The 15,299-nt window shown below is 36.7% G+C and overlaps 1 protein-coding gene across 1 annotated transcript; it reads left to right on the top strand.

The window, feature by feature from the left end:
* Positions 1–10,610: 10,610 nt before the first annotated feature.
* Positions 10,611–11,968, top strand: PABPC5 (poly(A) binding protein cytoplasmic 5). Its single transcript, XM_070291136.1, has one exon. The coding sequence runs from the start codon at positions 10,692–10,694 to the stop codon at positions 11,838–11,840; it is 1,149 nt and encodes a 382-aa protein (XP_070147237.1). The 5' UTR covers positions 10,611–10,691; the 3' UTR covers positions 11,841–11,968.
* Positions 11,969–15,299: the final 3,331 nt, after the last annotated feature.

Raw genomic sequence — 15,299 nt, 5'->3', positions numbered from 1 at the left:
AGAAGAGAAAAGTGATTTTTTTCAGTATAAAATTTAGAAGTTATTCCCCAGGATCATATACTTCATCCAGAAAAGAAGTCCAATAACCTATATATTAGTATGAACAGGGTCAAATGATAAAATAAATTGGAAGATAGTTAAAAGAGAAAAAAGAAAGTATTTAAATGGGACAAAAATGGAATAGGCAATCTTGAAAGACTAATTAAGCTAGGTCTTGAAGAAGTGTTTTTAAAGGCAGAGAGAAAAAGGGACTAAGAAATGTAAAGAAATGGTAAATGAATAAGTGTTAGATGCTATTTTCTTTTTAGCCCTTTGTGAGGCTGCCCAAGTAGAAGCAATTAAGTTCAAAAGTGTTTACTCTCTAGGCTTCTTTTGTTTTGTTTTGTTTTGTTTTGTTTTGCTTTTTGTTTTTAACACCTCCACTGATTTTCCCACATGTAGTAACTCACATACAATACAATACTTACAATTAGACTAGATGTAATAATACAGTAATTCAAAGACACATACTTAGTACTTTTACCTTTATGTCCTACATCAGGAATCACCAGTCTAGCATGATTAATGCAATGAGGGAAAATGAGAAAGGGGGAGGGAAAGAGGGGGAAGAGTCTTACAAAATTTAAAGAAAAAAAATTTCAAAAACACCATCTATGAAAATGAATAAGTAGACATCATAAGGTAATTTTAAAGATTTTCATTCCTATTTCCTTGTGGCAATTATTCATATAATTATTGTTTTCTTCTATCTTCTCTGCAACCTTTCTAAGAACTCAGTTGTGGAAAAGTCTACTAGAGGTGGCTTATTTAATTCTTGACCTATACTTTCCATGGCTAGCAAACTATAGTAAGAACAAAAGTTAATTCTAAACATATACTGTTTTCAATATACATCCTTTTTCACTCAACTGCTATTCTGGGAAGGTGAAATGATTTCTTATCTAGAACCTACAGACCTCATTCAGTGTAATAATTTCTCATTATATCAACATAAACTTGACTTAAGTCTTTTATGTTTGTTAAATAGATGCTCATTTGAAAAAGCTTATGAAGGTCCCTTTTATTTTAAAATAGTCTGTGCTAGTCTGTATCCCACTATTAACTACTATCACACCACTCAATTTGAGCATTTTCCGTATGGATATTGTCACAAATTGTTTCTTTTTTATTTGTCTATGATATTTCCCCTCTAGAACATAAGAACTCTGATGTATAACAAGGACCACCTGTATCTTATTCAACATTCTATTACCAGTGCCAAAGTATCTGGCACATAGGGACCCTCAAAAATTACATTTTATTTAAGCAAATGGATACACCACAAATAAACCTTAAAATTTATCTGGATACCGTCATATATCAAATGTCTTGAAAATTGGATAACTTCTTGAAACAGTTATGTGAAGAAAAATAAATGTCTTGGTGGGTGGGGGAGAGGGAGAGTTGAAGCAAACACAAAATGCCTAGCAGTCAAATTGGAACAGAGAGCTCATTTAAGTTGATGAATAATGTATCCAAACATTCTAAAGGTCATTTCAATGTTACTGGAGCCACAAATAGGTAAATAAATTAACCAAGAGAAATGTCCTCTCATTATTAATGAATGATTTTTCAGTCAAATTAGTAAATCAGTTTTAAGAATGTTTCAGCAGTCAAAGTCTAGTATTAAGGCTTAAATCTATTATGAAAAGAAACAACAGATAATAATTGGGGTCACAAGAAGGATTCTTTAGTTAACAGTTACAATCCTAGGACCCCTTATATTCTTTGAAATTTTGTGATAGGTTTATCCCTTTTATCCAAATTTAAATATTCAAAAGAGGACTGTATTTCTAAAGGAAATGTGCTAGAGCTTAGGTGCTGCTCTAAGTCAGTGAATAATTATTTTGATTACACTGTAATCAAAAAGTGAGCATTACTGATGACTCTTTATTGAGGAAAATCAAAGTAATTAGAATGTGTATCTTCTCTCCAGATCAGAAGAATTAGTTTACTTTAATCCTCGGGAGTTTCTGCAAGTTTTTACACCATCAGATACTAGTCTTGTCATTTAGGCTCCCTGATATTGCACAGGAATTAAATGTAAAGGACACAGTAAAGAATTAAATGTATAATTTTAATTTAAAAATGATGGAAATAGTCATAACTTTTTAATGAATGCATTAATATTTCTGTTATGCCATTTCACACCAAAAGAAGAATTACATAGAAAGAAATTCTATAATGAAAGAAGTTTATCTTTAAGAGTGTATTTGAAATTTGAAATTGTGGCAAAGAAGTACTAAGGAATTAAAAACCAAATGGAAAATAAAGGTACTTCACCTTGTAAATCTAATCTCCACTTAGTATAAGTCTGCTATATGTATCAAAGCATGAAGATAATGATTGATTTCAGAACAAAATGGGCACAAGGTTTCTGTTACTTATTATGATGATGAATATCGATGAACAAACAGGATACAACATAAGTCCCAACAACTTTCACAGAAATAGTCTGAGTACTTTTTGTGTCTGTATCCACAAGACAGGGATTTGGACGGGAAATATTTTAAAAGATAGAAGTGCTGTATTGGTGTTTTTCTTTCTGGGAACACGTGTATACCTGTGGCGGATTCATGTTGATGTATGGCAAAACCAATACAATATTGTAAAGTAATTAACCTCCAATTAAAATAAATAAATTTATATTAAAAAAGATAGAAGTGCTATGATCCTCCCATTGATAAACATTAAACAATAAGGTATTGTTTTACATTTGAACTATTATGCCAGGAAAGTCAAGCAGAGAATTTTCCTCAATCATCTGCTTATATAATTGTTCAGCTTACCTTATCTGTGAAGAGCTGTTCTTCATGTTGCCTTGAAGGAAAGGAAAAAAATGCAAGATATGATGGTCAATATCTGAAATATATTTTATCTTGTTTTGATATTTTAAACCAGTCTTTAATTTTCTTCCCATCATGTATCCCCTTCTGAATCCTTATTATGTAACACTTAACCCAGCTCCTGCAATTTGAGTACTCCCACACCCACACATACACACGCCTGAGACCATATATATCCAAGTCTTATCAGTAAATAGACTGAGCATCAATTTATACCTTTATTCTGGTTTGAAAACATGAGCTAGGTTTATGAACAGTCTCTCTTGGAGACAACTTTATAAAAGTGGATTAGCGAGATTTAACAGTTTGATAGTTTAACAGATTTAATAGTTTGAATAGCATTAGCACCACATGTATTTTTTTAAAGATCATATAATAGTACTTGACTATAAAATCGCCAGTGCCTGTTTTTTTGTTTGCTTTGTTTTTTAATAGCATATGCATAATCATTCTCTAATCTGTTCTATGGCAATTGTTCTACCACTTTTCCTTTGAATCAAATTTGGTAATTCCTATTTCATTAGAGTGCTTCCCAGAAGGTTCAGTGGTAAACAATCCATCTGCCAATGCAGGAACTGCAGGAAAAGCAGGTTTGATCCCTGGATTGGGAAGACAACCTGGAGGAGGAAATGGCAACCCACTCCAGGATTTTTGATGGGATAATCCCATGGACAGAGGAGCCTGGTGGCCTACAGCCCATGGGGTCACAAAGAGTGGGACACGACTGAGCTATTGAGTACATTTTGCTAGAAATTAGCCATTTCTTCTAAATTTCTATGTTATTGGTAAAATAAGTAAATTGCATCAAGATTTTCTTACATAAGTCTGACAGTATATATTTAATAATACACATACAATTTAACTCTATGATCCCCACAGCTGAGAATCTAGTTAATCAAAATGAGTAATAATATATGAAAACAGGTGAATAAGGATGTTTATTATAGCATTGTGCTGAGACAATAAAATAACTGAAAGCAGCTTTAATGCCCAAATCCAAAAGTAGCTTAACATATTCTGTGTCATCCAAAAGTATGGATTAATGGGTACAGTGTTTCAGTCTGGCATGATGAAGTGTTCTGGAGGTTGATAGTGATGTAGTTTGCATGGCAATGTGAATGTAAGGCCACTGAATTATTCACTTAAAAATCATTAGGGTGACAAATTTGATGTGTATTTTCCCACAATTAACAAGGAAAATAAAAATAAAGCTTAAACTTTACATTTTAAAAATTATTTTATTGATTGTTCTAGGTCAAGTGAAATAACTATATCTCAGGATTTTTAATCAAAGGATGTGAGATTTGTGTATGGACTATAACATGGCAGGCTCCTCTGTCCTCCACTATCTCCTGGAGTTTACTCAAATGTATGTCTACTGAGTCAGTGATGCTATCTAGCCATCTCATCCTCTACCACTTCCTTCTCCCTTTGCCTTCAATCTTTCCCAGCATCAGGATCTTTTCCAATGAGTCAATTATTCCCATCAGGTGGCAAAAGTATTGGAGATCCAGCTTTACCATCAGTCCTTCCAATGAATATTCAGGGTTGATTTCCTTTAGGATTGACTGATTTGTTCTTCTTTAAGTCCAAGGGACTCTCAGTAGTCTGCTCCAGAACACAATTCAAAAGCATCAATACTTTGGTGAACAGCCTTCTGGTCCAATTTTCACATTCGTACATGACTACTGGGAAAACCATAGCTTTGACTGTATACACCTTTGTCAGCAAAGTGATGTCTCTGCTTCTTAATACACTGTCTAGATTTGTCATAGTTTTCCTTAAAAGGAGCAAGCATATTTTAATTTCTTGGCTGCAGTCACCATCTGCAGTGATTTTGGAGCTCTAGAAAATAAAACCTGTCGCTGCTTCCACTCTTCCCCCTTCTATTTGCCATGAAGTGATGGGACCAGATGCCATGATCTTAGTTTTCTGAATGTTGAGTTTCAAGCCAACTTTCTCACTCTCCTCTTTCACTTTCATCAAGAGGCTCTTTAGTTCCCCTTCACTTTCTGCCATTATAGTAGTATTATCTGCATATCTGAGGTTGTTTCACTCAGCAATTTTGATTCCAGTTTGTGATTCATCCAGCCCATCACTTCACATGATGTACTCTGCAAGTGTGCATGCTAAGTCACTTCAGTCATGTCCAACTCTGTGTGACACTGTGGAATGTCCTCTGTTCCTCAGACTCCTCTGCCCATGGGATTCTCTAGGCAAGAATACTGGAGTGTGTTGCCATGTCCTCCTCCAGGCAGTCTTCCCAACCCAGGGATCAAACCCACATCTTTTATGTCTCCTTCATTGGCAGGTGGGTTCTTAACCACTAGTACTACTGGGAAAGCCCATACTCTGCACAGAATTTAAATAAGCAAAGTGACAAAATATAGCCTTGTCATACTCCTTCCCAATTTTGAACCAGTCACTTGTTCCATGTCTGGTTCTAACTGTTGCTTGTTTACATGCATACAGGTCTCTCAGGAGACAGGTCAGGTGGTCTGATATTCTCATCTCTTTAAGAATTTTCCACAGTTTGTTGTGATCCACACAGTCAAAAGCTTTAGTGTAGTCAATGAAGCAGGAGTATAATAGATGTTTTTCTCAAACTCCCTTCCTTTCTGCATGATCCAACAAAGTTGGCAATTTGATCCCTGGTTCCTTTGCCTCTTCAAAATCCAGCTTGTACATCTGAAAGTTTAACAGTTTTTTTTTTCTCTCATTAAATAAATCCCTGCTGAATTTTAAAAAATCATGCATTCAACTGTGAATAAATCTGAGTATTAAAAGCATACCAAAATGTTTAATAACAGATTAAATAAATATGTTCAATATATTTTTAAAAAATGTTAAACAAAATCCTGTCTCCTGAGAAACCTATATGCATGTCAAGAAGCAACAGTTAGAACCGGACATGGAACAAGTGACTGGTTCAAAATTGGGAAAGGGATATGACAAGACTATATTTTATCACTTTGCTTATTTAACAACTTAAACAACTTAACATGTATTTAGGTTTAGTTAGGTGTCTCCTTACAGTGCTCTTTTAACTGGATCCTATTAGTTTAAAATGAACCCATGGAATACTACAATGTAAATTTATGCAATTACTAGGCATTCAAAATCCAGTCTATTCAGAGTTTTATATAAAATTATTTTATTTAAAAGCATCTTAATTTCCAATAAACTACCTAGACTCATAAATGTATGAATTATAGCTACAGCATTTGAATAAATATCTAAACTATAGAGTTATAATTTAAAATACTGAAATTTTGGTTAAATATTGAGGAATGTGATATTCTGATTTATTGACAATTTAGCATAAATCCTGTCTCATTGTAAATTCTGTTGAAACTTTGCCAGTTTTATTTACTTTCTCACTTTAGTAAGTACATTCTAATAAACACATTTTAATCTTTCTATGATAATAAGTATTATCAAAGAGCCTTCAGGATTATCATCCAGAGCATAAATATTCATGGATCAGGATAAAATATTTGGAAATAGAGTAAAAGAACTACTACTGGCTCTAAAACTTATTGTAGAAATGCCTGCTGATACTACATACTTAAGGCCATTTTTTTTTTTTTGCAATTTTCCATTCTTTGTCTAGAAAAAATGAGACGAGTTCTATTTAATAAAGGTTTTACTTTATAATGTTTTTCCAGTCATCCCAGGCTTCATTCAAGAGAGCAGGAAGTTTATTTTCATTGTGAAGTCCCAGCAACTTGCACAAGTCAGACTTTTAATGAGAAACACAGGATCAAGTGCCTGCTAAGACAAGGCTGAAAAATATAAATTTCCAACTCTCTTTTTCCACTCATGCTGACACATTACTACCAACTGTACATAACAATGCGGTGGGATGCACTTAGAATGCCAGTTGTCCAGGAGTCCTTCCTCATGCAAAATATTTCTCAGATTTAGAAAGACTCAGATATGCTCAATCAACTGCCATAGGAATCTGGGCAGGGATTTTTAATGGATTTAACATATGAATCAGGTTTATGTAGACTATAAACTTGCCTTTCATATATAATAAAAATGTCAGAGAAATGTCCTACATCTGATTTTTATTCCAGAGACAGTTTTCAATATAAATATTAAAATGATTAAATAGATTATAGATAAAAATTATTCCCTTTTCCCCATAAACCTCTGCTTTGCAGAGGGGACTCTATTAAAACTCATTTATTTCACAACAGTTCTAAATTTCTGATTTTTGATCTGCTAAAATGTTCAATATAGTTTTTTATTTTGTGCTAAGTCACTTCAGTCATCTCCGACTCTGCGACCCTATGCACTGGAGCCCGCCAGGCTTCTTTGTCCATGGGATTCTCCAGATAAGAATACTGGAGTGGGTTAGCCATTTCCTTCCCAACTCAGGGATCAAACCGACCATCTCTTATATCTCCTGCACTGGCAAGCAGGTTCTTCACCACTATCGCCACCTGGGAAGCCCTAGTTTAGAATGTTTATATTGTAATGACCCCCAAATGGCTGTTAAGTATAGAGAAGAGGTGATTTTGAAAATAATTATTTTCAACAACTCCATTTCATCTATAATATTAGAGAAAATACATACAAATGAATTGGAATAGGGACAGCATTTAAATAAATGAAATATTGATTTTATTTTAGTGATAATACTGTGGGAATTATTCTCTTGGCTTTATGTTGTTATTTTAATACAGCATTTTTGGTAAAGTAATAGCTTTAAATCTGAAAAATAAAAACAAATTCTAGCCCATTGTTAATTAAGATTATGAGGAAAGATGTTTATAAAGTTTATGTTCTAAGGACAATAAAGTAAGCACGTGTTCACAAGTGTTTCTGCATGTTGGTCAACGTGGTGCTATTTTAAGACCAGATTTTATATTAGTCTATCTCTATAACTTTTTTAAAATTTGTATTTGTTTTTCCTCACAGTCTCCATGTCTTAGCTAAGCAAGAATCCTAGAAAGTAAGCAAAAGAGCTCAGTAAAGAAAATTACAAAGTATTTGAGTAAATAATGAGGGTAAACTGTCATCTTCAGTCAACTATACTGTTTAATAGAAACTGTAAAAAAATGAAACAACACATGAATTTAGCCTTTTATTCTAGGAATGTCTTCTTACTACAACACCCTTTGGGGTGAAGATCCCCTGGAGGAGGAAATGGCAACTGACTCCAATATTCTTGCCTGGAAAATCCTATGGACAGAGGATCCTGGAGGGCTACAGTCCATGGGGTCGCAAAGAGTCAGCCAGGACTTAACCACTTACACACACCTTCTCTTGGATAATTTTTCCCCAGGATCCTTTCCAGTCTAACTGTAGTGACATGTTTTGTTTGGATTTTCTTTTTGAGGGGAAATCTTAAGGAATGGGCTGGTTGAGTTGTGCATTACAGACATTGGTGATTTTCTTTTTTAAAATTATTTTTTAAAATATAAATTTATTTATTTTAATTGGAGGTTAATTGCTTTACAATATTGTATTGGTTTTGCCATACATCAACATGAATCCGCCACAGGTATACACGTGTTTCCCATCCTGAACCCCTCTCCCTCCTCTCTCCCCATACCATCCCTCTGGGTTGTCTCAGTGCACCAGCCCCAAGCATCCAAGAAAAGATAACAGTCTTCTCCCAAAACAGTTTCCAGCAAACTCTAAAAAGAGATCTTGGGAAAGCTCTGAGTTTAGTCTAATCTTATAGCATTGCTCCCTGCAATAGTTTAAAGTTGACAATTCAAGTTGAAATTACTAATTATGTAAAGTGCTTATATATTTATGTGTTTATTTCACCTGTGAACATTATTACAGCTTTTATCTCTTTAAGATTTTATAATTCGTGATTATGGAGGCAGCACATCCTCAGTGTTTTCTGGCACTGAAAGTGAAAGTCTGTTCGGTCGTGTCAGACTCTTTGTGATCCCATGGATAGTCCAGGCCAGAATACTGGAGTGAGTAGCCTTTCCTTTCTCCAGGGGATATTCCCAACCCAGGGATTGAACCCAGGTCTCCCTCATTGCAGGCGGATTCTTTACCAGCTTAGCCACTCACTAAGTACCATTAAAAGTCATTTTATGGCTCTCAAATTATTAAAACCTTAGTATTACTGGAGGGAGAAGGCAATGGAAACCCACTCCAGTACTCTTGCTTGGAAAAATCCCACGGACGGAGGAGCCTGGTAGGCTGTAGTCCATGGGGTCACAAAGAGTCAGACACTTACTATGCGACTTCACTTTCATGCATTGGAGAAGGAAATGGCAACCCACTCCAGTGTTCTTGCCTGGAGAATCCCAGGGACAGCGGAGTCTGGTGGGCTGCCGTCTGTGGGGTCTCACAGAATTGGACATGACTGAAGCGACTTAGCAGCAGCAGCAGCAGCAGCAGCAGCAGCAGTATTACTGGAGCAGCAAAAAGAACTCTTGCCTATTACCTTGGGATAATGCCACCATTATGCTGAAGTTTAATGGAGTAAGAATAAAAGCCAACCACAAAATGGGCATGTGTTTTATTTGACCCTGTGATCATTTAGCACTGGACTGGGAGTCCAGAACAGCTGTCATTTGACTTTTCAATGCACTCAGGAAAGTATGCAACCTATATCTTATTTCCTAAGAAGAAACGATTTAGGGAACTCATTAAAAAAATAAAAACAACTTGACAGTTCTCTCCACCTAGGTTCTCTCCACCTAGGTCGTCACCTCCTTTGACTTGATTTTTGGGTCAGCAGCCTAAACGTAATATTTTAAATTAATAAATAAATTTTCAAAACCAAGAAAAAACCTAGAAACCTTTCCAATCTATTTTTTTAACATCTTGGCAGAGACCAAGCGGGAAGAAGCGGGAAGTTCCTTAGCACGGTTCCGGGTTTCCTTGTGCCCCGCCCGTCCGCTCGCCCCACCACAGCTACAGGCTTTTTAGTCCCTGGGTCGGTCTGTCCTGCGGGAACAATCCCCGTCCACCCGTCCGCGCTCTGCCCGCCCGCCGGGCATCTGCCCTTCTCTCCTGACTCCGCCCCGCATCTGTCCGGAGCCGCTTCGCGTCTGAGCTGACCCAGTGCGCGTCCGCCAGTCAGCCCCTCCGGACCCGCCGCGAGTCTCAGGCTGCCGAAATCACCGCGCGTCACTCGGTCCGTACCCAGTGGGCATCTTGGGTATCTGGGCGGTCTCCGGTCCCCCGCGCGCGTGTCTGTCTGTCTGTTTCTCTGTGCGATTCGCTGCTTGCAGCCTGCCTGCCTGGCCGCAGGGCACCAAGTGTCCAGTTTGCCCTTTCGCTGACGCTGAGTGTCGGTAGCGCGGCCTTAGTGAGCCGCGAGCCCGCCTGCGAGCGGCCAGGCGGCCGGCGGAGGAATACACGCTCGGCCCCTGCGCTTGTTGTCATCATTTTAAACCCACGGGAGCGTGAGGCCTATTTTTATGCAGAAAATTGGTCGTGAGGCCTCTGTCGACAAGGCCAGATGTGGGGAGCCAGCCTGCTGCTTGGTGATTTCTTACTATTTAGCGGGGGAAGGGACATTTCTTTCCTCCTACTGGCTTTTGAAACTGATTTTAGATCTGAATGGGTGGAAATTCTAAGCCCCCTTAGGCAGAATGGATTCGTTATTGGGGTGCTTTTTTGTCTGATGCGTTTGTTCTGAGCCTGCTGACCAGCTGTTTCTGAACTTCCTTTCCTCAGCCTCAACAGTGATTCTGAGTCTGCTTTTAGCTTTCTTCGCCTTGGCTTTTTTTCTGTTTGTGAACAGCTGTTTGGCCCATAGCTTAGAGAAAGCAGCCTTTTTTCCTCTCCCAAGAGAGCCTTCTCCCTGTGCTCAGAGAGATGGGGAGTGGGGAGCCTAATCCTGCTGGCAAGAAAAAGAAGTACCTCAAGGCTGCCCTGTATGTGGGTGACTTGGACCCAGATGTTACCGAGGACATGTTATATAAAAAGTTCAGGCCTGCTGGACCTCTGCGCTTCACCCGAATCTGCCGTGACCCAGTGACCCGCAGCCCCCTGGGCTATGGCTACGTTAACTTCCGCTTTCCTGCGGATGCTGAGTGGGCACTGAACACGATGAATTTTGATTTGATTAATGGCAAACCATTCCGTCTAATGTGGTCTCAGCCAGATGACCGCTTAAGAAAGTCTGGAATTGGAAATATATTCATCAAAAACCTGGACAAATCCATTGACAACAGGGCCCTTTTTTATCTGTTTTCAGCTTTTGGGAGCATTCTCTCCTGCAAAGTCGTATGCGATGACAATGGCTCTAAGGGTTATGCCTATGTGCACTTTGACAGCCTGGCCGCTGCCAATAGGGCCATCTGGCACATGAACGGAGTGCGGCTCAACAACCGCCAGGTGTACGTCGGCCGATTCAAATTTCCGGAAGAGAGGGCTGCTGAAGTTAGAACTAGGGACAGAGCGACTTTCACTAATGTTTTCGTTAAAAACTTTGGAGATGACATGGATGACGACAAACTGAAGGAACTTTTCAGTGAGTATGGGCCAACTGAGAGTGTTAAGGTAATAAGAGATGCCAGTGGGAAATCAAAAGGCTTTGGATTTGTGAGATATGAGACACATGAGGCTGCCCAAAAGGCTGTGTTAGATCTGCATGGAAAGTCTATCGATGGGAAAGTGCTCTATGTAGGGCGAGCACAGAAGAAAATTGAACGTCTTGCTGAGTTAAGGAGAAGATTTGAGCGGCTGAGATTAAAAGAAAAAACTCGGCCTCCGGGGGTGCCTATCTATATTAAGAACCTGGACGAGACCATTGATGATGAAAAACTGAAGGAGGAATTTTCTTCCTTTGGATCAATTAGTCGGGCCAAAGTGATGGTGGAGGTGGAGCAAGGCAAAGGGTTTGGTGTTGTCTGCTTCTCCTCTTTTGAAGAGGCTACCAAAGCAGTAGATGAGATGAATGGTCGCATAGTGGGCTCCAAGCCCCTGCAAGTCACTCTGGGCCAGGCCAGGCGCAGGTGGTGAGGATAAGAATGCTCAGTTTGTTTCAGCCTTAAGCTGGTGCCTACTTAGTTTGGGCTACTTTGTGATAAGAGGTTATTTTATGTCAATTAACAGGTTTTTTTAAGTGAATACTTTCTTTTGGGGAAAAAAAAAAAGTGAAACCAGAAAGCCTTGTTCATTTTAGTGAAGAACATAATTTCTAATTGTAAAACTGTCATTTTGTACTATTTTTCGATATAATATCCTTAGGAATATATAGAGAGTAAAGTTTATTCCTCCACACACTTGTCCTAAACCAATCAAGGTGAGTTACCTGAGTGTATGTCCTTCCTTATTTCACTAATACTACTAAATTTCATTTCTCCTAGGTCCTTACATCTGAGTCCATCACAGTGAAAACTTCTAACTTGCTTTTTGAGAAATCAGTAGAGCAGGGGAAAGTGTATGTGATCCAGTTAATGTTTATGCATAATTTGACTTTAAATTATTATTTAAAATGATTTTAAAAGATGTGAGCTTTTTCCTTCTTTTATTTATTTATATTTTTCTCTTTATTATACTGAGGGCATACCACAGACTTCATAGTGGATTTGAGTAAGTTTTGAGAGTTTCCACTATTAACTTTATAACTTCAATAAGTATATTGGTACTTTATCAATCAGTACATTAGAAGATTAACACTTTAAAGATTGATTTTTTTAAATCTAAGTTTCATCTTAGAAACCTTTCCTGAGAGATTTGAAGACAGGCTAAGGAGCATTCTTATCACTCGTTTTGCTAAACTCTTTAGTAGGTATATTTGGATTGTGTTTAATTAACAAAAAAGGTGAATAACACTGAATTGCCTTTGTCTATAGTTAATTTTAGGATTACCTTCAGCCTTTGTCATGTCAATATAAAAGATAAACACTCCATGTAATGATACTGAAAACTAATTTGAAGAATAACTTCTATTAAACTTGTAATTACTTCTTGTAAACTGTTGAATATATTCACAAGATAATATTCACAGATGTTTCAAAATTAAAGAAAAGGTCCTCTCTCTTGATTAAGTGGCATGCCTCCATCATATGAGATCTCTTAATCCCATATGATTCTCTTTTTGTCTAGCTGCTTGGAAGTTATGACATAATATTCTGTTCTATGTTGCAGTTATGTTATTTGCCCTGTGACTCCTATATTATGGATTTTCTGTGTTTCACTTGTAGTTCCCTCTTGTCCACACCCATCTACCTTTCAATCTGTATTACACTTACTTTCTTATTTTCTTTGGATTGTGCTGCTGCTCTGCTCAGTCACTCAGTCATCTTCAACTCTTTGAGACCTGGTAGACTGTAACCCACCAGGCTCCTCTGTCCATGGACTTTTCCGGGCAAGGATGCTGGAATGGGTCACCATTTTCTACTCCAGGGGATCTTCCTGACCCAGGGATTGAACCCATGTCTCTTGTGTCTCCTGCCTTGGCAAGCAGATTCTTTACCACTGCACCACCTGGGAAGCCCTTTTCTTTGGGATTGCCTTTCTGTTAATATATGCCAGTTCAAATCCATTTTGGAGTTAGAGAAATAAATACTTAATTTATGTAAAACTTAAATTATTACTTTTTAAAAATAGCATTGACTTATACCACAAATCCAATCATAAGAAAATATTTTATCTCTATTGTCAGTTGATTTTTATTACTTTATGTAGAAATCTTTCATACATAAAACAACATAAATATATAATTTTTAACACTTCTGTTAACTCTTTGCCCATAAAATAATCAGAATAACTTGTTTCATGTAATTGTTTATCTACAGATTATGTGTGTAGTGATTATCAAACATTTTCAAATGGAAATTATGGTTTTTATTGATTATAAACATAATACATGCTCCTTAAAAAAAATTACAACGATGCAGAAACTTACAAAGAAGGAAGTAAACTTCCCAGAGTTCCGAGACAACCACTATTAACTTTTTAAGTGTGTGCTTTATCCTTTCATGCCTTTTCCTGTGTGTATACCACACTGTTTTACAAAAAAGAAAGAAAAGAAAATACACTATATGTATTTTTTTTAAAATTTTAAGCCAAAACATAATCATCTGTTCATGTCAATAAATACCAATCTGTATCATCAATTAGTGACGACATAGTATTCCATTGTGTGGATGTACTACATCTTATCTAAGTAGTTCATTATGAAATGAGATTTATATGTTTTTCAATATTTTCTACATTTGTAAACAATGCTGTGATGAAAATCCTTGGTTAAAAACAGTATGAGTTATAAGAGCTTGACAAAAAATATCTATAGCATGTAAAAGCATAAATCTAGAAAAATAAAAATGCACATCATATTGATATATATGTACCTAAAATTTGAAAAGTGTTAATGGTATATTCTTCATTTAAACTGACAAAAGAAAAAACTAACAGAATATAATTTTTCATATTTTATGAGCCTACTTGCTTTACATCATTGTGATCATAAAATATATGAAAAGGAAGCAACTTCAAATAAAACTTAAAATACTTATCAATACATTGATAATTATTTTACCATATGTGCTCTCTATTCCTTTCCCCCCATTGCCAGTTTTCATTTGAATTTGTAAACCTGAAGTGTCAGTGTTAAGACCTTTGCAAATACTTTGATTCAGAATGAATCATGAAATATATATAGAAGCTAAAAACTTCAAATATAAGCATTTTATACACTTTGGGAAAATATTTAAGTATTTAAATTATTACTGTTTTGAAAAAGCTAGTCAGTATAAAGAAAAGGAGTAATTGTGTCTAGGTACAGATAAAATATACATGTTAGGACTCTGCAGATTAGTCAAAAGTACTCTGTAAATTCAGGACATAAAAAGCAGGGTTGAAGAGTGTAAAGGAAAGGTAATCTTTATTTAAACACAAACAGCTGGGTAAATTTTTCAATTTGTATTTTTCATTTTTAGCTACATTTAATACATTTCTAATAGTTTAGGCTTCCAAGGAGGAGCCAAAGAACTGAACAACTTAAATCAGTAAAAAAGCATTAAAAAATAGGTTATTATTCATTTTCTGCTGCTGCTGCTAAGTTGCTTCAGTTGTGTCTGACTCTGTGCGACCCTAGAGACAGCAGCCCACCAGGCTCCCCCATCCCTGGGATTCTCCAGGCAAGAACACTGGAGTGGGTTGCCATTTTCTTCTCCAATGCATGAAAGTGAAAAGTGAAAGTGAAGTTGCTCAGTCGTGTCCGACTCTTAGCGACCCCATGGACTGCAGCCTACCAGGCTCCTCCACCCATGAGATTTTCCAGGCAAGAGCACTGGAATGAGTTGTCATTGCCTTCTCCGATTCATTTTCTAGCCCAAGATAATTAGCAAAAATTAATAAAACTATATTATCAATATCAACTTAATAGTGAACTATTTAATAAAATGTTTTTGATTTTTGTTTTTATTTTTATTTTTTTAGCTTTTCAAATTAGTCACCTGTACAGGTTTCAAA

The sequence above is a fragment of the Ovis canadensis genome, chromosome X (assembly GCF_042477335.2).
Source record: "Ovis canadensis isolate MfBH-ARS-UI-01 breed Bighorn chromosome X, ARS-UI_OviCan_v2, whole genome shotgun sequence".
Lineage (NCBI taxonomy): Eukaryota > Metazoa > Chordata > Mammalia > Artiodactyla > Bovidae > Ovis > Ovis canadensis.
This window is presented reverse-complemented; position numbering and strand designations above follow the sequence as displayed.